This window comes from Aquarana catesbeiana, linkage group LG07 (genome assembly GCF_042186555.1).
Source record: "Aquarana catesbeiana isolate 2022-GZ linkage group LG07, ASM4218655v1, whole genome shotgun sequence".
NCBI lineage: Eukaryota > Metazoa > Chordata > Amphibia > Anura > Ranidae > Aquarana > Aquarana catesbeiana.
This window is the reverse complement of record NC_133330.1, coordinates 317,566,820-317,592,337: the sequence shown is the minus strand read 5'-3', so window position 1 is coordinate 317,592,337 and position 25,518 is coordinate 317,566,820. Positions and strand designations below refer to the sequence as shown.

Sequence of the window (25,518 nt, the reverse complement as noted above, 5' to 3'; positions counted from 1 at the left end):
TTACTTCCACTTATACTTATACTTAAGAAAAGTCAATGGTGGCTTACTCCTACTTAGATTTAAGAAAACCAACAATTGTGGCTTACTTCTACTTAGACTTAAGAAAACCAACAATGGTGGCTTTCTTCTACTTAGACTTAAAAAAACCACCATGGTGGCTTTCTTCTACTTAGACTTAAAGTGGTTGTATAATATGCATGAAGGTAAAAAAACTTCTGTGTGCAGCAGCCCCCCTATTACTTACCTGAGCCCCCCTCTCGATCCAGTGATGTCCACGAGAGCCTTGCTTCTCTGGGGACTCACACTCCTGATTGGCTTTTGGCAGCAGTGGGGGCCATTAGCTCTCATCACAGCCAGTGTGCCAATCAGGAGACAGAGGGGGCTGAGCTGCGGCTCCGTGTAAATTGACACACAGAGCCGGGGCCCGGGAGCGCGTCTGCTAGGGTGCCACCAGTACAAGCTACTTGCTATGAGGGCACCCGGCAAGAGGGAGGAGCCAGGAGTGCCAGCGTGGGACCCGAGAAGAGGAGGATCTGGGCTGCTCTGTACAAAACCACTACACAGAGCATGTAAGTACTGCATAACATGTTTCTTATTTTTAAAAGAAAAAAAAAAAAAAAACAAGGCTTTAATATCGCTTTAAAAAAAACAACAATGGTGGCTTCCTTCTACTTCGACAGGTTTAAAGGGTAACTCCACTTTCGTGGGGAAAAAATAGCAAATAAAAAAACAATAATATAGTAATAATAATAATAATATATAATATATACAATTGCAACACAAGTCATATTGTAATTGAATGTTATTAAAAATCAGCTTTCCATTTCTGCATTGCTGTCATTTTCTGTAAAATGCAATATGGCTTCCTTGAGGCTTTCTGTACACAGGTGGAGTACAGAACGCCCTCCAGAAATGTCATGTCCTGCTAGTGTGATTGGCTCCCTGATTTTACAAGAAGTCTGCACTAAGATACAAGTCAGATTTCAGGCATCCGCTGTTATTTTTGATGAGATTCTTCCAATAGTAAATCACGCCTAAAGGGGTGCAAACCCCCGCCACTTCCCTCAATAGAACCTTGCAAGTAGAGATGCACCAAAATTTCGGGGGCTGAAACATATTGGCCAAAAATGGTGCTTTTCGGCATTTTGCCAATAGAGAAAAAGTGCCGATAATGACGCTGAAAATGCCCGTGGCTTGCGATTTCACAGTAAATTTGCCTCGATTTTGCCACAATTTTACCACAATTTTACTGTGCCTATGGTGTGTTTTTATTAGGTCACGTGACTCAAACACTGCATCAAAAAACATAACAGGGGAGCATTATTGAATCATTGTTGCTGCATATTCAATGCATTTCAACAGGGAGGTTTAACTGACCAAAAATGCAGCAAGCAAGATATTTAACACCACAATGGAAGTGCAGCGTACCAGTGTGATGACATACATAGAATTTACAGTGATGCATGTTGCTTGATTTTTTTTTTTTTGCGCTAAAGTGCTGATAATGGCCGACAATAAATTCATATTCATTTAAATTCATGATATTATTTAAAAATATATATATAATACAATTATATATAAAAATATATATATTTTTAAAAAGCTGTTATTTTCAGTTTTGGTTTTGGCCAGTTGCATCCTGAATTTTCGGTTTCGGCACCAAAATTTCAGTTGGGGCGCACCTCTACTTGCAAGTGCAGCAACTGATTGATAATTATAAAGTCACTGCCATACAAATTAATTTTGCACAGAGACACAGACAAACCAATAGCTATTTTGTCAGAATAACAAAAAGGTAGGAATCTGTTAAAATTCATGCCATATACACTATATTACCAAAAGTATTGGGACGCCTGCCTTAACACACACATGAACTTTAATGGCATCCCAATCTTACTCCATAGGGTTCAATATTGAGTCGGCCCTCCCTTTGCAGCTATAACAGCTTCAACTCTTCTGGGAAGGCGGTCCACAAGGTTTAGGAGTGTGTCTATGGGAATGTTTGACCATTCTTCCAAATACGCATATATGAGGTCAGGCACTGATGTGATCGAGAAGGCCTGGCTGGCAGTCTCCACTCTATGGGCACTTTTACACTGGGGTGGGGGGCGCTTTACCATCATTTTAGCAGCGCTTTTTGGCCGCTAGTGGGGCACTTTTAACCCCCCGCTAGTGGCTGATGAAGGGGTTAATAGCTTCCGCAAAATGCTTTGCAGGCGCTTCGGTGGCGCTGCCCATTGATTTAAATGGGCAGGGGCACTTTAGGAGTGGTGTGTACAAAGACATGGATGAGCGAGTTTGGGGTGGAGGAACTTGACTGGCCTGTACAGAGTCCTGAACTCAACCCGATAGAACACCTTTGGGATGAATTAGAGCGGAGAGTACGAACCAGGCCTTCTCATCCAACATCAGTGCCTGACCTCACAAATGCTCTTCTGGAAGAATGGTCAAACATTCCCATAGACACACTCCTAAACCTTGTGGACAGCCTTCCCAGAAGAGTTGAAGCTGTTGTAGCTGCAAAGGGTGGGCCAACTCAATATTGAACTCTACGGACTAAAGCCTCGTACACACAATCAGATTTTCAGTCAGGAATTGTGTGATGACAGGCTGTTGGCGGAAAATCCGACCGTTTGTACACTTCATCAGACAATTGTTGTCTGATTTTCCGCGAGCAAATGTTGGATGGCAGGCTTTAAAATTTTACGTGGGCAATGGTCTGTTGTTGGCTTTTCCGAGCATGTGTACACAAGTCCGTCGGACAAAAGTCCAAAGTACAAACACGCATGCTCGGAATCAATGCTCATCAGGTACGAAATTAGCAGAAGGTGCCGAAAGGGTGGCGCTCAAGAGCTGAAAATCTACGTAATACGTCACTACATTCGTGTTTGTTGGCAGACAATTGTGTGCCGTTTGCATGCAAGGCAAGTTTTTGGCCAACGCCCTTTGGTCAAAAGTCCGAGGCTTTGTCTGCAGAAAATCCGACCGTGTGTACGAGGCTTAAGACTGGGATGCCATTAAAGTTCATGTGTGTGTAAAGGCAGGTGTCACAATACTTTTGGCAATATAGCATTCATAGATCACCCAGAGGAGACGTTTTTTTTTTTTTTTTTTTTTTTGCGCAATAAAAGTGGAGTTACTCTGTAAGCACTTGCCGCCCACCATATAGCAGAATGACAGCGGCAAAGTGGTTTCAATAACCTGACTGGGCGTCATATGATGTCCTCAGGATATTGAGCCGCTGTGCGCCCCCGGGGGCGCGCATCACGGCGATCGTTGTTGCGGTGTGTCAGTCTGACACCCCGCAACACCGATCTAGGTAAAGAGTCTCTGACGGAGGCTCTTTACCATGTGATCAACCGTGTCCAATCACGGCTGATCACAATGTAAATAGGAAGAGCCGGTGATCGGCTTTTCCTCACTTGCGTCAGACAGACGCAAGTAGAGGAGAGCAGATCGGCGGCTCTCCTGACGGGGGGGGGTCTGCACTGATTGTTTATCAGCACAGCCCCCCCTCGGATCCCACCCAGGACCACCAGGGAAGCCGCCTAGGATCACCAGGATCGCCATCCACCAGGTATGTCCCCTAGACCCCCAGGGAAATACTAATCTGTGCCCAGGCAGCTGCCAATCAGTACCCACTCACAATGCCTACCACTGCCAGTGCCACCAGGGATGCCTATCAGTGCCGTGTATCAGTGCCCATCAGTGCCACGTATCAGTGCCCATCAGTGCCGCCTATCAGTGACCAGCAGTGTCGCCCATCAGTGCTACCCATAAGAACCCATCCTAGCAGCCTTTCAGTGCCCATCAGTTTTGCCCATCAGTTTCGCCCATCAGTGCCCATCAGTGTCCACCAGTGCCACGCAGTGCCACTCATGAGTGCCCATCAGTGCTGCCTATCAGTGCCTATCAGTGCTGCATATCAGTGCCCATCGTCAGTGCCTGCTCATTGGTGCCACCTCATCGGTGCCACCTTATCAGTGCCTGTCAGTGCCACCTTATCAGTGGCCATCAGTGAAAGAGAAAACTTACTTATTTGCAAAATTTTATAACAGAAACAAAAGCAAAACTTTAATTTTTTTCAAAATTTTCGGTCTTTTTTTATTTGTTTCGCAAAAAATAAAAACCGCAGAGGTGATCAAATACCACCAAAATAAAGCTCTATTTGTGGGAACAAAATGATAAAAATGTAGTTTGGGTGCAGTGTTGTATGACCGCACAATTGTTATTCAAATTGCGACAGCGCTGAAAGCTGAAAATTGTCCTGGGCAGGAAGGTGTATAAGTGCCCGGTATTGAAGTGGTTAAATAGAGCCGCATGTAGTAACTTTTTTTTTTTTTTTTTCAGAGAAAACTGAAAAAAAAAAAAAAAAGATTAATCAGAGTTAATCATTATTTTGCAATATATTGATTACCAAAAATGTAATTTAGGTAAATAATCTCTCAATGCGGACAGGTTTGGCTGATGTGCTGCTTTCAGCATCCATGGAAGTTTGTGAAGTGTTGTGACCTTGGTACAGCCATGGCCATTAGACTCTGTGACATTGCTGGGTGTAAGGACGCTGCTTCATGAGGCCTTTTTTTTTCTATCATAAACATTTAACAGCCCATGAGACAAGTAAACAGCACTCCGGATACAACGCCAGTGAAGCGTATTACGGTTGATTTGTGGAAGATACAGCGGGACGTACGACAGGTGAGATGCAATACTTGTTTGTGTGTTTTATCTTCATCCTAAAAAAAAAAAGTCAACGACTTTCCATCCAGCTTCATCCAGCCCGGCCTCCATCCTTAAAAATGAAAGTGTATGAAGACCCAATCACTAAAATATCATGTAAGCTTTAACACGTTAATGTCATTTCAAAGGGCATTTTCAATGGTTTAAAGGGTAAGTCCATTTATCCTTTTTGCCCCCCTTCCCATGACCTACCGTATATACTGGAGTATAAGCCGAGTTTTTCAGCACATTTTTTTGTGCTATAAGCTATCGGCTTATACTTGAGTCAAGCACTTTTCTGGTGCAAAGAATGACATTTTCCGAACTGACTTTGGGGCCCAGTATCTCGGGACCACTTGGGAGCTGGGATTCCTAGCTCCAAGTGGCCCCGAGATACGGGGCCCCAAAATCGGTTCGGAAAATGTCATTCTCTGCTGCAGAAAAGTGCTTGACATTTTCCGAACAGGCTTTGGGGCCCCGTATCTCGGGGCCACTTGGTGCTAGGAACTCCAAATTTGGTGAGCAAACCCAGTGGAACTAGCACTACAACATATATACTTGGTGCTAGGAACCCCAGCTTTGGATATGTTGTAGTGCTAGTCCCACTGGGTTTGCACACCAAATTTGGGGTTCCTAGTATCAAGTGGCCCCGAGGTACGGGACCCCAAAGTCGGTCAACTGTGTCCATTTGCAGCAATGTCATTTCGGGACCCTTTGGGTCCAGAGACCCCAAATTTTGGCCACAGCTAGGGGGGCATCTAGGAACCCTTAACTACCAAGTTTGAAGTTCGGGGGATCTATGGCTGCAAATGGGCACAGTGAGGCTGCAAAGGAGCACAGTGAGGCTGCAAATGGGCATTGTTGACCCTCTTTTCCACTTACAGTAGCTGCGCATTTCTCACCCTAGGCTTATACTCAAATCAATAAGTTTTCCTAGTTTTTTGTGTTAAAATTAGCTGCCTCGGCTTATATTCGGGTCGGGTTATACTCGAGTATATATGGTAACTAACCTAACCTAACCTAACCCAACCCAACCTAACCTAACTCACCTTCCTCCTCCAGAGATCCATACTTGCCTTGATCTGTGAGCTGCTATTTGTTTGCATCAAATAGTGCACTGCCGAAAAAAATGTGTTCGTTTTCGTTTTGTAAGAAAGATAATCTGAAACATAACGAATTAAAAAAAATTAATTAACAAAAATAATAATAAAAACTTTTTATTATTTTTTTTTTTTTTTTTTCGTTTTTCGGATCATATAATAAATGACCCGAAAAACGAAAAAAAAAAAAAAATAATAATAAAAAGTTTTTATTATTATTTTTTTTCGTAAATACGTAAGTTCGAAAATTCAAAAATCACGAAAATAAAGAAAATCTGAAAGTTTCAAAGAATAACTAACTAATAATAACTTTTTTTCGAAATTCTAAAATTCGGAAAATTGAAAATTCGAATATTTGGAGATACAGAAATTCAAAAACCCGGGAATTCTAAAATTCTAAAATCTGAAAATTCAAGAATCCGAAAACCCAAAAGAACGAAAATCCGAAAATAAGAACGAAAATTGGAAAATCTGAAATAATGATTAACAAACAAAATCTACCTATTCCTAGCTATTAAATTATAGGTATTGGAATTTCCCTTCAAATTTGCCGGTTAGAGAACGTAACGAATACAAATTTATGCGAAGTTACAAATTATCCAAAATAGCGAATGCCGTATCTAAATGAATGGAACGTAACAAAATAATAATAAGTAATAATACTAAATAAAATGTTTATAGTATTATTATTGTTATTTATTATTATTAATTTGTTACGTTCCAGATTTTTTTTTTTTGGGATTTTTTAATTTACGGATTTTCGAATTTACGTATTTCCAAATTTACGAATTACAATCTTAATGGATGAACCAAAAAATGAAAAAAAAAAAAAAGAATAAAACGTTTTTATTATTATTATTATTGTTGTTTATTATTATTAATTCATAACATTCCAGATTTTCTTTCTTATTTTCGGATTTTCGAATTTACAATTTTTCAAATTACGTATTTACGAATTGCGATCATAACGGATGACCCGAAAAAAAAAAATAATAATAAAACATTTTTATTATTATTATTATTATTTATTATTATTAATTTGTTACGTTCCAGATTTTCTTTCTTATTTTTGGATTTTGGAATTTACAAATTTTTTAATTTACGTATTGATGAATTTACAAATTTATGAATTGCGATCATAACGGATGACCCGAAAAATGAAACAAAAAATGAAAATAATAAAACGTTTTTATTATTATCGTTATATATTATTATTAATTCGTTACATTCCAGATTTTCTTTCTTATTTTCGAATTTAAGAATTTTCGAATTTACGTATTGACGAATTTACAAATTTATGAATTGCGATCATAACGAATGACCCAAAAAATTAAAAACAAATTAAAATAATAAATTGTTTTTATTATTATTGTTTTTTTATTATTATTAATTTGTTACGTTCCAGATTTTCTTTCTTACTTTCAGATTTTCGAATTTATGAATTTTCCAATTTTTCATATTTACGAATTTACAAATTGCGATCATAACGGATGACCTGAAAAATGAAAAAAAAAAAATAATAATAAAGCGTTTTTATTATTATTATTGCTATTTACCATTATTAATTCGTTACGTTTCAGATTTTCTTTCTTATTTTCGGATTTTCAAATTTACGAATTTTCGAATTGTGATCATATTGTATATACTGAAAAAACAAAAAACAAAAAAAACAAAAAAGAATGAAACGGGAACGAACACATTTTTCGGCAGTTCACATTTCTAGTAAAGATCAAGGTAAGTATGCATCGGTGGAGGAGGAAGGTGAATTAGGTCAGCCAAATTTGAAAGCAACTTCCAATTCCTATAATTTAATAGTTAGTAATAATTAAGTTATTAGTTACTATTTCAAATTTTTGAATTTTCGAGTTTATGAATTTACGAATTTTCGAATATTCGAATTTACGAATATTCGGAAAAATTTGTTAAACAGGTTTCGTTAATTCGGAAATATCCGAATTAATGAAAACCCGTTTAACAAATTTTTCCGAATATTCGTAAATTCGAATATTCCAAAATTTGTAAACCCGAAAATTAGAAAATCTGAAATAATAACTAATAACTTAATTATTACTAACTATTGAAGTAGTCGAAATTCGTTAAAAAACTAATTCGGAACAAAACTAATTGCACATGTCTAGTCTTTACTGTCCTTCTGTCCTGGCCATGACTGCACATGACAGCCCCATAGACATCTATGGGACCATCTCCAATCATCCCCGTCCTCGGGACACAGACCATAGATGACCGTAGGGGTTTCTTTATGTCCCTTGGCTTGCTGGGAGAGCCTATTTATTTGGGTGGAGTCAGGTGATCGGGGTTCTGTGCCACCTGGATGGCTGTCTGGGTGGACGTTTGTTATGCTGCCCCCGGGCTGCTAGGCTATAAGCCTGAGGCCTATCCCAGGACATCTGGCTGCTAGGCTGTCTGAAGGCCAATCCAGAAGCAGGAAAGCAGTGCAGGGCTGGGACTGCAGGCTTGTAGTCCAACCAGAAGCAGCGTTTCAGCCGGACGGAGAACCAACTGTGGTCGCAGGTAAAGGGGAAGCTGACGCCACTAAGGGGCCGACCACCTTGTTACAGGAGACCACTGTGAGTAAGCTGAAGCCAGTACCAGAGCAGTCTTCTCACCAGCCGGGGACGGTGAAGAAGTGGGAAAACTTCAGCAAGTGCCAAGTCAGGGACCCAGTGGGACAGCGGAGGTGACGCTTGAGTATCTGTGAGTGCCGAGCCAGGAACCCAGCAGTGAAGCAGGGGTGACACTTGAGGAAGATACTGAGTGCTACAAGTGAAAGAGCTCAGGGGATCCAGTGGCTATTGGATCCGAAGTCTAGTGAAAGACTGGGAGTTCGTTGACTAAAGACCCACAGTGAGTGATTGTGGAGTAAGCTGAGAACTGTTCATGTTGCAAATGGTTGAATACAATTGCCGTTAGTAACTACTACAAGACTGTTGCCATAGGAGATCGCGGTCCTACCTATACAGAAGTGGTGTCCGGCTGGAGGCCTTCACCTGTATAGCTGTCTTTCTATAGAAGTCTCACAGTCTGCTAATTATCATTGCATCTACTTAAGGGTGTCCTGGCCCTAACCCTCTCTCCCCCAGTTCTGTTCAAAAGACAATAAATCTCTTTGCATTCAAAAAGTGTCTGGCGCCCACCATTTCTTCTTGCATTACACCCACCATGCCTTGTAGCCCACTCTACACAGAAGGATGTCAGCTGTCCCTGACTCATTAGGCCTCTGGGGCCCTGGGACTTTGCTACATAATATATATATATATATATATATATATATATATATATATATATATATATATATATATATATATATACACACACGCGCGCTTTTTTTTCCCAAACTTTTTTCCCAGGACCTGACCCCTGCTGTAATGTATAATGAATAATAAATATACAGTATCTCACAAAAGTCAGTACACCCCTCACATTTTTGTAAATATTTTATTCTATCTTTTCATGTGACAACACTGAAGAAATGACACTTGTCTACAATGTAAAGTAGTGATTGTACAGCTTGTATAACAGTGTAAATTTGCTGTCCCCTCAAAATAACTCAACAAACAGCCATTAATGTCTAAACCGCTGGCAACAAAAGTGAGTACACCCCTAAGTGAAAATGTCCAAATTGGGCCCAAAGTGTCAATATTTTGTGTGGCCACCATTATTTACCAGCATTGCCTTAACCCTCTTGGGCATGGAGTTCACCAGAGCTTCACAGGTTGCCACTGGAGTCCTCTTCCACTCCTCCTTGACGACATCATGGAGCTGGTGGGTGTTAGAGACCCTGTGCTCCTCCACCTTCCTTTTGAGGATGCCCCACAGATGCTCAATAGAGTTTAGGTCTGGAGACATGCTTGGCCAGTCCATCGCCTTTACCCTCAGCTACTTTAGCAAGGCAGTGGTCGTCCTGGAGGTGTGTTTGGGGTCGTTATCATGTTGGAATACTGCCCTGCGGCCCAGTCTCCGAAGGGAGGGGATCATGCTCTGCTTCAGTATGTCACAGTACATGTTGGCATTCATGGTTCCCTCAATGAACTGTAGCTCCCCAGTGCCGGCAACACTCATGCAGCCCCAGACCATGACACTCCCACCACCATGCTTGACTGTAAGCAAGACACACTTTTCTTTGTACTCCTCCTGGTTGCCGCCACACACGCTTGACACCATCTGAACCAAATAAGTTCATCTTGGTCTCATCAGACCACAGGACATGGTTCCAGTAATTCATGTCTTTAGTCTGCTTCTTTTCAGCAAGATGTTTGCGGGCTTTCAATGCATCATCTATAGAAGAGGCTTCCTTCTGGGATGACAGCCATGCAGACCAATTTGATGCAGTGTGCGGTGTATGGTCTGAGCACTGACAGGCTGACCCCCCCACCCCTTCAACCTCTGCAGCAATGCTGGCAACACTCATACATCTATTTTCCAAAGACAACCTCTGTATATGATGCTGAGCACGTGCACTCAACTTCTTTGGTCGACCATGGCGAGTCCTGTTCTTAGTGGATCCTGTTCTGTTAAACCGCTGTATGGTTTTGGCCACCGTGATGTTGCTCAGTTTCAGGGTCTTGGCAATCTTTTTATAGCCTAGGCCATCTTTATGTAGAGCAACAATTCTTTTTTTCAGATCCTCAGAGAGTTCTTTGCCATGAGGTGCCATGTTGAACTTCCAGTGACCAGTATGAGAGAGTGAGAGCGATAACACCAAATTTAACACACCTGCTCCCCATTCACACCTGAGACCTTGTAACACTAACGAGTAACGAGACACTTGGGAGGGAAAATGGCTAATTGGGCCCAATTTGGACAGTTTCACTTAGGGGTGTAATCACTTTTGTTGCCAGCGGTTTAGACATTAATGGCTGTGTGTTGAGTTATTTTGAGGGGACAGAAAATTTACACTGTTATACAAGCTGTACACTCACTACTTTACATTGTAGCAAAGTGTCATTTCTTCAGTGTTGTCACATGAAAAGATAGAATAAAATATTTACAAAAATGTGAGGGGTGTACTCACTTTTGTCAGATACTGTATGTGCACTCTTCTACCATCCTGTCCTTCAATGGTGGTCATGTTATACATTCATCTACATAATTCTGTGTATTTCAATCACTGATTTGTTACTAATATATATTTGCTTGAAGATTTTTTTTTCCCTTCCTCTCGTATCTGTAGACGTTTTATAAGGCAATGACTGGCTTAAAAGCATGCAGAATTCATTTGAAGAAAGCTATTTAAGCTGCTTGGATTTATCAGCTTAAGTTTAAATACTCATTCCGCCTCCTCAAGCGGAACCTGGTTCCAATCTATAAACAATAAAACTATGATGAGAGCAAGACTCATAAATTCTCCATTGTACACTAAAACGAAAAATTAATGTGTGCCTTTGCATATGTGTAAACGATCTGCTGTGATCGCTTCCTCCGCCTAGCAGGCGGTATGCGGTAATTCTGGATATTGACACAGGCTTATGTACATACAGTATATCCTGTGCATTTACTTAAAGGGTATCTGTAAGACAAACCCCCAGTGTTATATTATATTTTGTATATTGTTGTGCATTCTTCATTTTTTACATTTTTTTAAAATTAATTTATTATTTATTTGCAGCTTATTTATTTTATTTGGCATATAATGCCAATGTATGCAGTGCTCTATAAAGCTAAGTTAAGTTAAAGTGTAAGTAAACCCTCCTATCGTTTTCAGCCAAGGAAGCTGCCATCTTTGCCTCTGTTTAATCTACAACTGCCATGATGCTGCACATGTGATCAGTTATGACACCAGCCATTGGATGGTTTGACAGTTTGGTTGAGAGCACAACCAATGGGAGTGTTACATTTCCAGCACGTGCCGGAAATGAAGCTGTTTTATGGATGAGTTTACTTCCACTTTAAGTTCAGAAATATTTATCCCCCGTTCAGTCGATCAGTCAAACCCCCATGACCCCCCCCCCAGTCGCTCCCTCACTCTCTCTTCCGCCCACCAGCCCCGCGCTTACCCCATCTAGGATGCGGGCAGCTTCGGCTCCTTCCTGCATCTCCTCCTCCTCGGCGGCTTCACCCTGCGTTTCCTCTCATCGGCGGCCAATACGATCGCTTCTCCTCTCAGCCAATCGGGTCGTAAGACCCGCTTCCTGATTGGAGAATCAGAAAGACAATAGTGAATATTAATTCGCTATTGTCACACAACTGGGTGGGTTCAGGGCGCAGTGCTCTGCGCTCCAAGCCCACCATTTTTTAAAGCCCATTAGAGCCTTGCCTCTAATCATGTGCTTGTGCTTAAAAAAAAAAAAAATAAGATTGAAATCCATGTGTCCGGCACCCTGCATGCAGATTAGAGGATTAGGGGGGCGGCGCCCATGCGCCCCACATGAGCAGCCATCACTGCATCCAAAGGTATCAAATATCCAAGAGAAATAAAGGGCAAAGGTAGTGGGGTGGTATTGCAAACTTAATATAGATTGCAGGCTCATATGGACATCATAGGGTTCAAATAGATAATGCCAGTTAGATGCATGTAAATCCTGAGGTGCAAGACAAGCATTCCCTTTAATTTAGATTAGGGGCTGGGTGCATGGATTAGGGGGGCGGCGCCCCTTATGGACAGGGCTCCACTGACTACATGTTCACATGGTGGCCAAGGTTGGGAATATTTCAGGCTGCCTGGTAACAGGGTGCAGTGGACAGTGGAGCTGGACCCTTGTATATTGGTATCCTTCATTAGCTTCTCACACGCTTCCCCTTCCAGACACTGCAGCTCCCAGTGGAAGGGTTTCAGTAACAGAGGCAGTGCTGCCAATCCAGATAGCAGTGGGCAGGGTTAGGTGTAGCCAGGTGATGATTGACAAGCTATAGGCTTATAAATCAGCAGTGACAATGCTGATAAACACGCCTCCTGCAGCACCATCCCATTCCACTGGAGCAGTGCTGCATTGTTGCCACACCATCACAAAAGGCTACCTTAGATGGATTTCACTAGCAGGCTCCACAGCTACAGTATTTGTGCGACTCTGCACCCCTTATGGACAGGGCTCCACTGACTACATATTCACATGGTGGCCAAGGTTGGGAATATTTCAGGCTACCTGGTAACAGGGTGCAGTGGACAGTGGAGCTGGACACTTGTATATTGGTATCCTTCATTTGCGTCTCACACACTTCCCCTTCCAGACACTGCAGCTCCCAGTGGGAGTGTTTCAGTAACAGAGGCAGTGCTGCCAATCCAGATAGCAGTGGGCAGGGTTAGGTGTAGCCAGGTGATGATTGGCAAGCTATAGGCTTAAAAATCAGCAGTGACAATGCTGATAAACACGCCTCCTGCAGCACCATCCCATTCCACTGGAGCAGTGCAGCATTGTTGCCACACCATCACAGGAAGCTGCCTTAGATGGACTTCACTAGCAGGCTCCACAGCTACAGTATTTGTGTGACTCTGCAGAGGGACTAAAAGAAAACTGTAAGTGTAAACACCCTTATGTAGCACCCTCTAGTGTGTGCAACTAGAAGTGTAGTGCAGGTAAAACATAGTCTGGCTCTGGGATAAACCTGAGTCACTGAATCTGGGTCAGGGTTATTAGAAGCCAGGGCTGGATGACTCATTCTGGAAGCTCTCTGATGCCCCCCCCCCCCCCCCCCCCGTTTCTAGGATGTTGAGGAAACGTTCTAGAAAATAGTAGGAGGGGGCTAGGAGGGGTTGTCTTGAATATTTAGGGGCCTTTGGTGAATCCCCACATTGGGGGCCTGGCAGATAACCAAAGAATCCCTTAAATAGACATGAGTCATGCCAGCAAGGGCATTGGGTGGAAGTTGGAGAAGGAGTGCTAAGGGAGGCTGTCTGTAGCCATTGAGGGATCCCTGCCAGGGATGGGTTTTACCACAGGCTGGGAGCTCAGGAAAGCTGGCCTGGAAGGATCCTACCACAGGAGGCAGTTAGAAGGATTCATGCCGGAGAGGCAACGGGAAGGAGCAAGGAGAGACAATGAGTAGATTAGCACAGTGCAGGGACAATACAAGTCAAGAGACTGTCAGCTGTAACAGTGCTCTCCTGAAGATGGCGATGTGCCAAGTCTTTATCTAACCTTGCCCTGGGAAATCTCCATGTGTGTGTGTGTGTCAGTCGGGCAGGACTGGTGCAGAGAGAAAGTTGGGCAGGACTGGCTGGTGGCAGCCAGGTGGGCTAATATTCTGCGGGCAAGTGGAACTGGGATTAGTGGCCACAGGGAAGCAGAAGGAGAGATGTTATGCTGTTCATTCCATTTTTGCTACTTTTGTCAAGAGACTGAGAGTTCCTGCCTGTAATGGGCCTTTTCTGAGCTAGCAATATACTGCTAGTTCCACCAGGAGTGAGCAGCAGGTGCTGTACAGAAGAACCACGTTTGTGCAGGAGGAAGGAAGGAGAAGATCATGTAAATAGGGAGGAAGTTGTCCCTCTGTTCTGTGTTTGGACATTTTTCAAGTTGGCCATCCCATAAATTCCCTACCCCATCCAAGGTATCACCCCCTAATGAAAACAGAAAAACAAGCCAAGGACTGATCTTTTTGTGATAGAGTGAATGAAGGAAATGCTAAGTAACTGGCTGTGAAGCAGTGGGGAACCCTTACTCAGCAGGTCTTACGAGGGGTGTGTTACACTTATAATTAGAAATGTTAAGCAGCCTGTAGATTATGCAATTTTCTTTCCTTCTACTTCAGTGCAACCAGCCTGCCCATAGGTGACCTGAATTTCAGCTGGTTCCTGCTGAACCATCCGAGAGTCGATCCATCCATGGCTGGCTTTAGTATGTGCTATGTTGACAATAATCCTATGACTAATTTGTCTACCTAAATGATTTTTAAAGCGGTTGTATACCCGCAAATTTTTTTATTTTTTTTTTTTTTAACCCTGTAAAGCAAAAGGCATAATGAGCTAGTATGCACCGCATACTAGCTCATTATGAAATACTTACCTAAGAACGAGGCGTCGGTATCTTACCTGGTCCACGCCGAGGGAGCTGTCATGTTGCCTCGGCGTGTCTTCCGGGTATCGCGGTTCCAGCGCTGTGAGTGGCTGAAACCGCGATGTCGTCACTCCCGCACATGCGCGCGGGAGATTTCTTACTCGGCAAGGTCCGGCAGTTGCCGGCCTTCAGCCGAGAATCCCCTGTGCGCATGCGCCGCTGCAGTCAGCGGCTCATAGCAAGGGGAATATCTCCTAAACCGTAAAGGTTTAGGAGATATTTTTTTTACCTACAGGTAAGCCTTATTATAGGCTTACCTGTAGGTAAAAGTAAAAAAAAGACTATACAACCACTTTAAGGAAACATATAAGGCTTTGTATGCTGTTTTAATAATTACCATGCTCACAGGTTCTTTATTTTAGGTTGACAAATGCATTGAAAAAAAACGTTCATTTGTAAATACATTTTTCTACAATAATTAATTCAGTTTTTTAACACCATAATTGCATCTGACAATTATAGTATTAAGCAGAAGTACACTGCCATCTTTAGGCTGCAGTGGCACCTATAAAATGAAGTGGTAAATTTTATTAATGAACCTCAAGTCTTATGTGATCACCATGATTGGCTGTCATGTTGATTGGGAACTGCGCTGACATGGAAGTTGGCAGAAACACTAAGCTCTCTGTAGAACACAGGAGATCGACACTCCCCAGAAGTGATTGTTTCCCAGCAGACCTTGGGGCACAGTTCCTCTTCAATGAAGCAGTGTTCAGTGGCATAGGCAGCAGGAGAAGTAGGTATTTACATTCTTATTTCAATAAGGGATCGAAAACTGGGTTACTTTAAAGAGACAATCTAAAGGTTTTGACTGCATTTTTTTTAAATTTATGGTTGACGCAAAACCATTACAATCTCCGCTTTAAACTAGAATGTCTTCCTAAAGCAGCAGGTAGCTATGAGCCCCACATTCCAAGCTCTCCTAATTGTATGTCTCTTTATTGGCCCTTTATCCACAGGGGCCCATATTATCCTTTTTTTAAAATATCTCTATTAATATGCAGGTCATATCTGAAGCAGAAACTATTCCTGATCTCAGAAAGCAAAATCAACAGCAGCCGGCTCAAAGTGTGACTGAATGTGGACAAGAGAAGTACACGAGTGAATTAAAAACACATAAAGATCAGGGTATGCTGTTACCCAGATTATGTTTTCATTTTCCTTTTGCTTTTCCTTTCCTTCTTTCTTCCCAATCATTTTCCTTCCCTCCATTCTTTATTCCTTCTTTCCTTTTTTCCTTCTTTCCATTCTTCATTTCTTCTTGCCTATCTTTTTCCCTTCTTTCACTTTTTCATTTCTTCTTTCCTACCACACAAAGATCAGGGTATGTTGTTACCCAGATTGTTTACATTTTCCTTTTTCTTTTTCTTTATTTCTTTCCTCTATTCTATTCCTTCTTTTCTATCTTTTTTCCTTCCTTCCCTTCTTCGTTTCTTCTTTCCTGTCTTTTTTCCTTCTGTCCATTCTTCATTTCTTCTTTCCTATCTTTTTCCTCTTCTTCCCTTCTTCATTTCTTCTTCCCTATCTTTTTCCCTTCCTTCCTTTCCTAATGTCTTCTTTTCTATCTTTTTCCTACCTTCCCGTCTTCTTTCCTATCTTCTTCATTTCTTCTTCTGTCCCTTTTCGCCTCCTTCCCTTCTTCATTTCTTCTTTCCTACTGTATCTTTTTCCTTCTTTCCCTTCTTCATTTCTTTTTTCTTTCTTCCCATTCCTCATTTCTTCTTTCCAATTTTTTTCCTTCCCTTCTTCTTTCCTATCTTTTTTTCCTTATTTCCACTCTTCAACTCTTCTTTTCTTTTTCCTTCTTTCTCGTCTTCATGTCTTCTTCTGTCCATTTTTTCCTTACTTTTCCTTCCCTCCCTTCTTAATTTCTTCTTTCCTAACTTTTTTCCTTCCTACCCTTCTTCATCTCCTCTTCTGTCCCCTTTTCCCTTCCTTCCCTTACTTCATTTCTTCTTTCCTATCTTTTTCCTTCATTCCCTTCTTCATTTCCTCTTTCCTTTTTCCCTTCCTTCCCTTCCTTCCCTTCTTCATTTCTTCTTCTCTCCCTTATCCCTTCCCTCCCTTCTTTGCTGCTTCTCTCCTTTTTCCCTTCCTTCCCTTCTTCATTTCTCCTTCTCTCCCTTACCTCCTTCTTCATTTCCTCTATTCTATTTTTTTCATTCTTCTCGACTTTATTTCTTCTATCCTATCTATTTCCCTTCCTTTCCCTCTTCATTTCTTCTTCCCTCACCTTTTCTCTTCCTTCTCTTCTTCGTTTCTTCTTCCTTCCTTCCTTTTTCTTCTTCCTCCCTTTCTACGTTACTTTTTTCCCTTCCTTCCCTCCTTCCTTTTTTTCTTCTCTTTATTTTTATGGATCAGAACACATGCCTGCTGTTGTCTATGGAACAATGCACACAGCTCGACCAGTTTCTAGAGAAAGATGAAGAATTGTACACACATACATACTTTAAGTGTTAGTATGCATGTATACCTGAGGTCATTACAGAACATAGCTTGTGTTTTTTACCCAGGTTTTTTCTGCCAGCAAAATCCTGCACATGACCATCATTAAATTATTACGTCCAAGTGGAAGAGGTCTTTTTCCTTCCCTTCCTTCTTCCTTTATTCATCTCTAAATTTTTTTCTTCCATTCCCTTCTTACCTTTTTATTCTCTTCCTTTCCTTCTTCTCACCTTTTTTCCTTCTCTTGTTCCTTCTTTCTTCTCCAAATACAAAAGCCAGTATGGTAAAGAATATATTATCCCAGCATTTCATATTATTGATATGTACCAGCTGTACCATGTTCTTGTATGAAAAAGTATCCTGTTCTCTTTGTATTACTTTCTTCGTGTTAACAATTCCTAGTGTTTCTGCCAGTCCCTCTGCTTTCCTATTAAAAACTGGCCACCCTAGGCATGAGAACACAGCCTGGTCAGTTTTCTGGCTGTGCTGAGAACTCAGCCTTCTCTCCTCTAGACATATGCAATTTGTTTCATTCCAAATACATTTTTTGACGAAATTCAACAAATTCGTTAATTCGGAAATATTCGAATTAACGAAAAACCCGGTTAACAAATTTTTCCGAAATGCGGAAAATTTGAATATTCGAAAATACAGAAATTCAAGAATCCGAAAATTCAGGAAATTCTAAAATTCTAAAATCCGAGAATTCAAGAAACCGAAAACTCAAAAGAACGAAAATCTGAAAATAGGAACGGAAATTAGAAAAGCTGAAAATGAGAAAATCTGAAATTATAACTAACGAACTAATTATACCAATTACTAACTATTAAATTATAGGTATTGGAATTTCCTTTCAAATTTGGCTGTTGGTGAACGTAATAAATACAAATTTCTCCGATGTTACAAATTATCCGAAATAATGAATACTGCATCTAAACGAATGGAACTTAACGAATTAATAATAATAAATAATAATAATAATAATTTTAAAAAGTATTATTATTATTAATTTGTTACGTTCCATTTGTTTAGATGCAACCATCGTTATTTCGGATAATTCATAATCTTCAGATAAAATCCTACTAATTACCTTCACTAACAGCCAAATTTAAAAGGAAATTCCAATACCTATAATTTAATAGTTAGCTATTATTAGTTAGTTTAGTTATTCATTATTTCAGATTTTTGAATTTTCGTTCATATTTTCGGATTTTTATTCTTTCGAATTTCTGGATTTTCTTTCTTATTTTCTTATTTTTGAATTATTGAATTTTCGGATTTCCAAATTTTTTAGAAATAATGAATTTCGATCATAACGAATGACCCGAAAAACAAAAAAACAAAAAAAAAAACAAAATTAAACGAAAACGAACATATTTTTTGGCAGTGCACATGTCTACTTTCCTCCAATGATCACACACACATGTCTACTTTCCTCCAATGATCACACACACACACAGCTATTTACTGGGAAGACCAGTGTGCTGCTGTTTCTCCTCCCTCAACCCTCTGAGCTCCTTATGCAGCTGAGAACAGAGGGTATGTGATCACTTATAAAGTTTTAAAAAATATTAATAATGTTTTTTTATATTTATACACACGTTTTACCTTTTATTTCTGTTTTAAACTTAATGTGTGTTTTTTTTTTTAACAAAGTGAGGGCTTACATATACTTTAATACTATTTTTATTATATAGATTTAATACAGGGAGAACAAGTAAATGAGAAGCAATTTAGCCTTTCCGGGCTAAAAGCCTTTTTCCACCAATCAGACACTTCCAAAGACCTTCTGTTATCCAATGGAAAGTCAGCAAAAGACATCCGCTCCTCCATTCAACAAATCCATTCAATTATAGAAGCAAAGTGGGATCTGGCAAGGCCGGTGAAATGTTCAATGTCTAAGAGGCATTCCATGCAGGAAGGCCAACTAGTTACCCTCTTACCTCTACACACTATAGACGAGGCTTATGAGAAGCAGAAGAAATATAATATACTAATACAAAAAAGAAATGTGGTTGTTCAGATGCAGGCTGATAGAAAACAAGCAAAATATCACACGGAAGAGTTTTTGGAGGCAAGAAAAAAACAAACCATAGCGCAACATCAGACAGACGGCATGAAGCTAGAGCAAAGCGCACAGTACAACCTCCTGGATAAAGCCAACTTTATTGACAACGTCAAGTATAGACATAAACAGTTTCTTTATGAAAAGGAGGCCAGAAGATTAGAAAATGCATCAGCCAGGGAATTCAACTCCCAGCACACTTCTGTTACAAAAACTTTAATGAGGCACGATCGATTAATCAGATCCCAGGAAGAAGCGCAAAGGAAAATGACATTTGTGCAAGGTTTAAAAGACGACCAGGAAAGGCAGAAACAGTTCATTAAATGTCTCCAGGGACACAGGTATGATATGCAGGGCACATGCAACACTATAGATGTGCGCCCCCTAGTGGGCGCTCCAGGCTGTTCAAATTGCATGTACGGGCAGTGCGCTCTCTTCTCTTCTGAGCGGCTGAGCGCATGCACACAGCTTGAATGGCCTGGAGAGGTCGCTACTGAGCTCAGCACAGCTCTCTCCACAGCACAGTCCTGTCTGGCAGGATGAGAGACTCAGTTTGCCTCTGCTGCATTTCTGTAGCACTTTAACCACTTCAGCCCCGGAAGGATTTACCCCCTTCCTGACCAAGGCATTTTTTGTGATACGCAATGGTCCCCGTTCTAGTTGCAGTGACTCAAAAAAGGTTTTTGTACTTATTTGTTCCGATTTTGGTGCGACTTGTTCTCCCATGGTCCAAAAGTTGCATGCAATTGCATAAAAAATCGCATTGCAAAGTCGTACTGTAAATCGCGCGACTTTGGGGTCGCAATAGTGGAAACCTAGCCCAATAGTATTCATGATAAGACCAAACAAATGAATGAATGAATTCAATGATTATAGTTTATAGTTCAAAGTGTCAAAACCTAATGAGAACCTAATGGATTTTATATATATAATTATAATATATGTAAAGATGTAATAAAAAAAAAAAAAAGGATAATAAGTATTTGGAAGCCATGTGGAAATGGACAGATGATGCCCAATGCATAACGCCATGTGATATATATATATATATATATATATATATATAGTATATAGTATGTATATGTATATGTATATATATATATATATATATATATATATACTTTAATTCCCTCAGTATGTAACATATGGTGGGTACACACTGAGGGTTTACCATATATAGAATGATGGTAGCAAAACAATGAGGAACAATAACGGAGGGGATCTAGATGATACTATGAATCTCTAGACCTTCGTTCAACCCATTGGAAGATAGAGAGGCCAGTTTGTAGATCCAGAATGATTCTCATTTACATAATAAGGAGAACCTCTCATTATGAGTCAGGGAACCACCTGGGATACATTCAATGTAAAAGGAAACAAGGTGCACCAATCTAAGTGCAGTATCAAATGCAACTTTATTGGATAAATATAAAAATAGGAACGACCAAATGGCTACTCACAAACACTCAGTAGAAATCAAGCATGTATTAACATGTAGGTAGTACATAGGCAAAACCGCGGCTGCTCACAGTGAGTGGCCCCAAGGATGTGCAATGCGCTGTCTGGAAGGTGTTCAGAGGCTATCCATGGTCTGCTGTCCTCGACCGGTGGAGACTCTACCATAGGGGGAACAGAAGATGTCAGCAAGGCAGTAGGCTGTTCGTCTCGGACACCGGAAGCCGGAAAGGACGAGGACCAGCGTGAAGCGCACGGTTCATTGGAGTGAAGGCAGCGGAAATGACGTCTGGACGTCATTTCCGAAGTAATTTTTGAAGTGGGAAAGCTGTGTTTATGAAGTCCCTTTTGTATGAAAACTTCGGTGCTCCCCTACACGTTTTCGTAGGGTCCGCATCGTATGGCCCACATATAACAAGTTACACGGTACATAAGTACATATGAAAGTGCATTATTATTATTATTATTATACAGGATTTATATAGCGCCAACAGTTTGCGCAGCGCTTTACAACATGGGGCAGACAGTACACTTACAATACAAATCAATACAGGAGGGATCAGAGGGCCCTGCTCGTTAGAGCTTACAATCTAGAAGGGAGGGTCAAGTGGAGACAAAATGTAATAACTGTGGGGGATGAGCTGATGGAAAAAAAAAATGAAAGTACAGTTGTTAGGTGTGGGTAGGATAGGCTTCTCTGAAGAGAAGGGTTTTCAGGGATCTTCTGAAAGCTAATAAAGTAGGAGATAAGCGGACAGATTGGGGTAAGGAGTTCCATAGGATTGGAGAGGCTTTGGAAAAGGCCTGGAGGTGAGCATGGGAGGAGGTGACAAGGGAGCTAGAGAGCAGGAGGTCTTGAGAGGAACGAAGAGAGTGAGTAGGTTGGTATTTAGAGACCAAGCTAGTGATGTAGCTGGGGGCGAAATTGTGGATGGCTTTGTACGTAGTTGTTAGAATTTTGAATTTAATTCTTTGGCCAGTGGGGGGATTGACAGAGAGGAGTGGCAGACACAGAGCGATTGGTAAGGTGGATGAGTCTGGCAGCGTCATTCATAATGGGTTGAAGAGGTGATAGACTATGTAGAGTTAAGCCAATGAGAAGGGAGTTGCAGTAGTCAAGGCGAGAGATGACCAGCGAGTGAATTAAGAGCTTTGTTATGTCATTGGTTAGAAAGGGGCGTATTTTGGAGATGTTGCGGAGGTTGAGGCGGCAGGATTTGGACAGTGATTGGATGTGTTGCTTGAAGGAGAGTTCAGAGTCTAGGACTACACCTAGAACCTTGGCATGTGGGGATGGGCTTATAGTTGTGCCATCGATTTTGACAGAGAGATCAGGGGAAGAGGCATAGGGGGGAGGAAAAATTAGAAGTTCGGTTTTGGCTAGATTGAGTTTAAGGAAGTGGTGAGACATCCAGACTGATATATCTGAGAGTAAATTACTGATACGTGAGGAGACAGAGGGAGTGAGCTGAGGGGTAGAGAAATAGATTTGGGTGTCATCAGCGTAGAGGTGGTATTGGAAGCCATGGGAGGCTATCAGTTGACCCAGGGAGGCAGTGTAGATTGAAAATAGTGGAGGTCCAAGAACAGAACCCTGAGGGACCCCAACAGAGAAAGGAAGAGGAGAGGAGGAAGTAGAGTTATAAGAAACGCTAAAGGTGCGGTTGGATAAGTAGGAAGAGAACCAGCGAAGTGTACAGTCACGGAGACCAAAGGCGTGTAGTTTTTTTTGAGGAGGGGGTGGTCAACCGTATCAAAGGCAGCAGAGAAGTCCCGGAGTAGGAGTACAGAATAGTGTTGATTGGTTTTGGCCGTTAGTAGATCGTTTGTTAGTTTTAGGAGAGCAGTTTCTGTGGAGTGTTGAGGACGAAATCCAGACTGAAGGGGATCGAGAAGGCCATTATCAGCAAGGTGGACGCTCAGTCGGTTGTAGACCAGAAGTTCGAGGAGTTTGGATAAGAAGGGGAGCAAGGAGAAGGGGCGTAGGTTGTTAAGATTGGATGGGTCCAGTGAGGGCTTTTTAAGTATGGGTCTGACAAGTGCATGTTTTAGAGAGTTAGGGAAGATGCCAGAAGAGAGGGAGAGATTGAAGATGTGGGTTAGAGAGTGTAGTATAGGGCCAGAGGGTGAACGTAGCATTTGTGAGGGAACAGGATCCAGAGGGCAGGTGGTAAGGTGGACATTAGCAAGTAGTTTAGCAACTTCATCTGTAGTGGTGGGGTTGAAAGAGGGAAATAATGATTGTGCCTGTGGGCATGAAGTGTAAAGCGTGGAGGGTGTCGGCACAGTAGAGATCTCAGCGCGAATAGTATCAATCTTCTGTTTGAAGTGATTGGCGATCTCCTGGGCAGTGAGTGAGTTGGCGGGTGGAGGCGGTGGAGGACGAAGTAGAGAGTTGAAGGTGGAGAAGAGTTGACGGGGACAGGATGATAAGTTGCTAATGAGAGTGGTAAAATAGGTCTGCTTGGCAGAGAGGAGGCTGGAGTTGTATTTTTGGAGGGCAGATTTATATTGGTAGAAATCTCTCTGGGACTTAGTCTTATGCCACAGGCGCTCCAGAGCACGACTACGTTTTTTCAGACTTCTAGTATCATCTGTTTGCCAAGGTTGAAGGGGTCTGGGCTTGATTCTGTGTGTAGTGAGGGGGGCAAGTGAGTTCAGTGAGGCTAGAAGTGAAGCGTTGTACACAGAAGTGGCTAGGTTGGTGCAGGATAGGGGTGAGATTTTGTTGTAGAGGTTGTTGATAGCAGAGTAGAGAAGAGAAGGGTTGAGATGACGTAGGTTTCTGCGGGTAACTTTAAGGTGGTTGGAGGGAGAGGAGGTGAAGGAGAGGGAGAGAGTGAAACTAATAAGGTGGTGATCAGAGAGAGGGGATGGATAGTTAGAGAGGTTGCATGGAGTGCAAAGGTGAGAGAACACGAGGTCACGAATATTGCCTTCTGAGTGAGTTGGAGCATGTATCCACTGCTTCAGGTCAAAGGAGGATGTTAGGCTGAGAAGTTTGGAAGTGGAAGGAGTGTTAGTATTAATAGGGATGTTGAAGTCCCCGAGAATGATAGTGGGGATTTCAGAAGAAAGAAAGTAGGGTAGCCAGGCAGAGAAGTCTTCAAGAAAGGTTGATACTGGTCCAGGGGGCCTGTAGATCACAGCTATCCTTAGGGAAATTGGAGTGAAAAGGCGAATACAGTGTGCTTCAAAAGAGGAGAGTGACAGAGAGGGAGGTGGCTGAAGTACCTGAAAGGTGCTATGTAGGGCTAGAAGGATTCTGACACCTCCTCCCTTACGTCCGCTGGATCTGGGGGAGTGAGTCCAGAGAAGACCACCATGGGATAGGGCAGCAGAAGATGCAGTGTCGGATTCGTGGAGCCAGGTTCGGTAATGGCGAGTAGGTTAAATGAGTTGCAATAAAGAGATCATGGAGAGAGGTGAGCTTGTTGCAGACAGAGCGCGAGTTCCAAAGGGCACAAGAGAAAGGGAGTCTGGATTTGGGAAGAATAGAAATGGGAATTAAATTGTGTTGATTGTGGCGGCTGCTGCCAGAGGGTGCAGGGTGATGGGTGCATGGAGTACAGTTAAATGATGGAGGCCCAGGGTTTGGGGATATATATCCAGAGGTTAGGAGAAGCAAGAGGGTGAGGGAGGTAATATGGGAGTGGGATTTATATGAAGTGACATGCCCCAGGGTCTTGGAGATTTTTAGTGTACTGTATGTGGATTTACAATTAGCAGGAGTTGATGGGTGCAGTAATAAGGACAGGACAAGAGTGAGGGTGATATTTATATGCTGTGGGGGGGAGAAGAGGGGTGAAGGAGAGATAGTTTTAGGATGGAGGACAGAGTTGTCAAAAGCAGTGGTAGAGAAAGAGAAAGCATGTTCCAAGGAAAAAGAGCTAAAGGAGTAAACAAGTTCACCTGATGTCTGTGTGCTGGTTTTCAAAGTGTTTATCTCGTGTCCTTTCGATTTGTGCCTTCGCTGAAGTGCAGAGTCAGAAGTGCATTTCACTTGTAGAAATCGCCACTTTGAGAAAGAGCCAGGTTGCAAATGTGTCCCCCCTGCAAATGCTTCCCCCAAGAGAAGCTTAAATATATACTGATAAGGGTAGGGTGTGGGCGGATTTCAATTAGCAATCAAGAGGTTATAAAGCTTGGCTGGTTAATAGGGCAAAATTCTTAAGTCACAAACAGACTAGCAAGAGGGCACTAAAGTTAAGAGAGCCATAATTTTGGGTAAGACAAGGGAGATAATAAAGCATTGTAATGTGGACAGGTCTACAGACAGTTAAGTAAAAATAACATACCAGCATTATTAGAGACACATAAGAAAAAAAGATAGCAGTGTTTCAGTTTTTAGCTGGAGTTGTAGCAGTAGGAGCATACCAGAGTTAAGAGACATAGGAGACAGATTTCACTAATGCGATTCTGGCTGGAATTGTAGCAGTAGGAGCATACCAGAGTTAAGAGACATAGGAGACAGATTTCACTAATGCGATTCTGGCTGGAGTTGTAGCAGTAGGAGCATACCTGTGGGAGGACAAAGATGATATTTTCAGATCAGACAGTCAGATGATGAGTGATAAGTGCAGAGTCAGAAGTGCATTTCACTTGTAGAAATCGCCACTTTGAGAAAGAGCCAAGTTGCAAATGTGTCCCCCCTAAAGTGGGAACGCTGTGTTTATGAAGTCCCTTTTGTATGAAAACTTCGGTGCTCCCCTACACGTTTTGG

At 41.8% G+C, this 25,518-nt stretch overlaps 1 protein-coding gene across 2 annotated transcripts in view; it reads left to right on the top strand.

Annotated features, from left to right (window-relative positions):
* The window catches only part of LRRIQ3 (leucine rich repeats and IQ motif containing 3), a 69,730-nt gene that overhangs the window by 37,667 nt on the left and 6,545 nt on the right, over positions 1-25,518 (top strand). For both annotated transcript variants that reach the window (XM_073593741.1, XM_073593740.1), the window contains 3 exons: positions 4,609-4,698; positions 15,835-15,958; positions 18,973-19,681. In XM_073593741.1, coding sequence (XP_073449842.1) covers positions 4,609-4,698; positions 15,835-15,958; positions 18,973-19,681 — 923 coding nt within the window. The remainder of the gene's footprint in view (positions 1-4,608; positions 4,699-15,834; positions 15,959-18,972; positions 19,682-25,518) is intronic.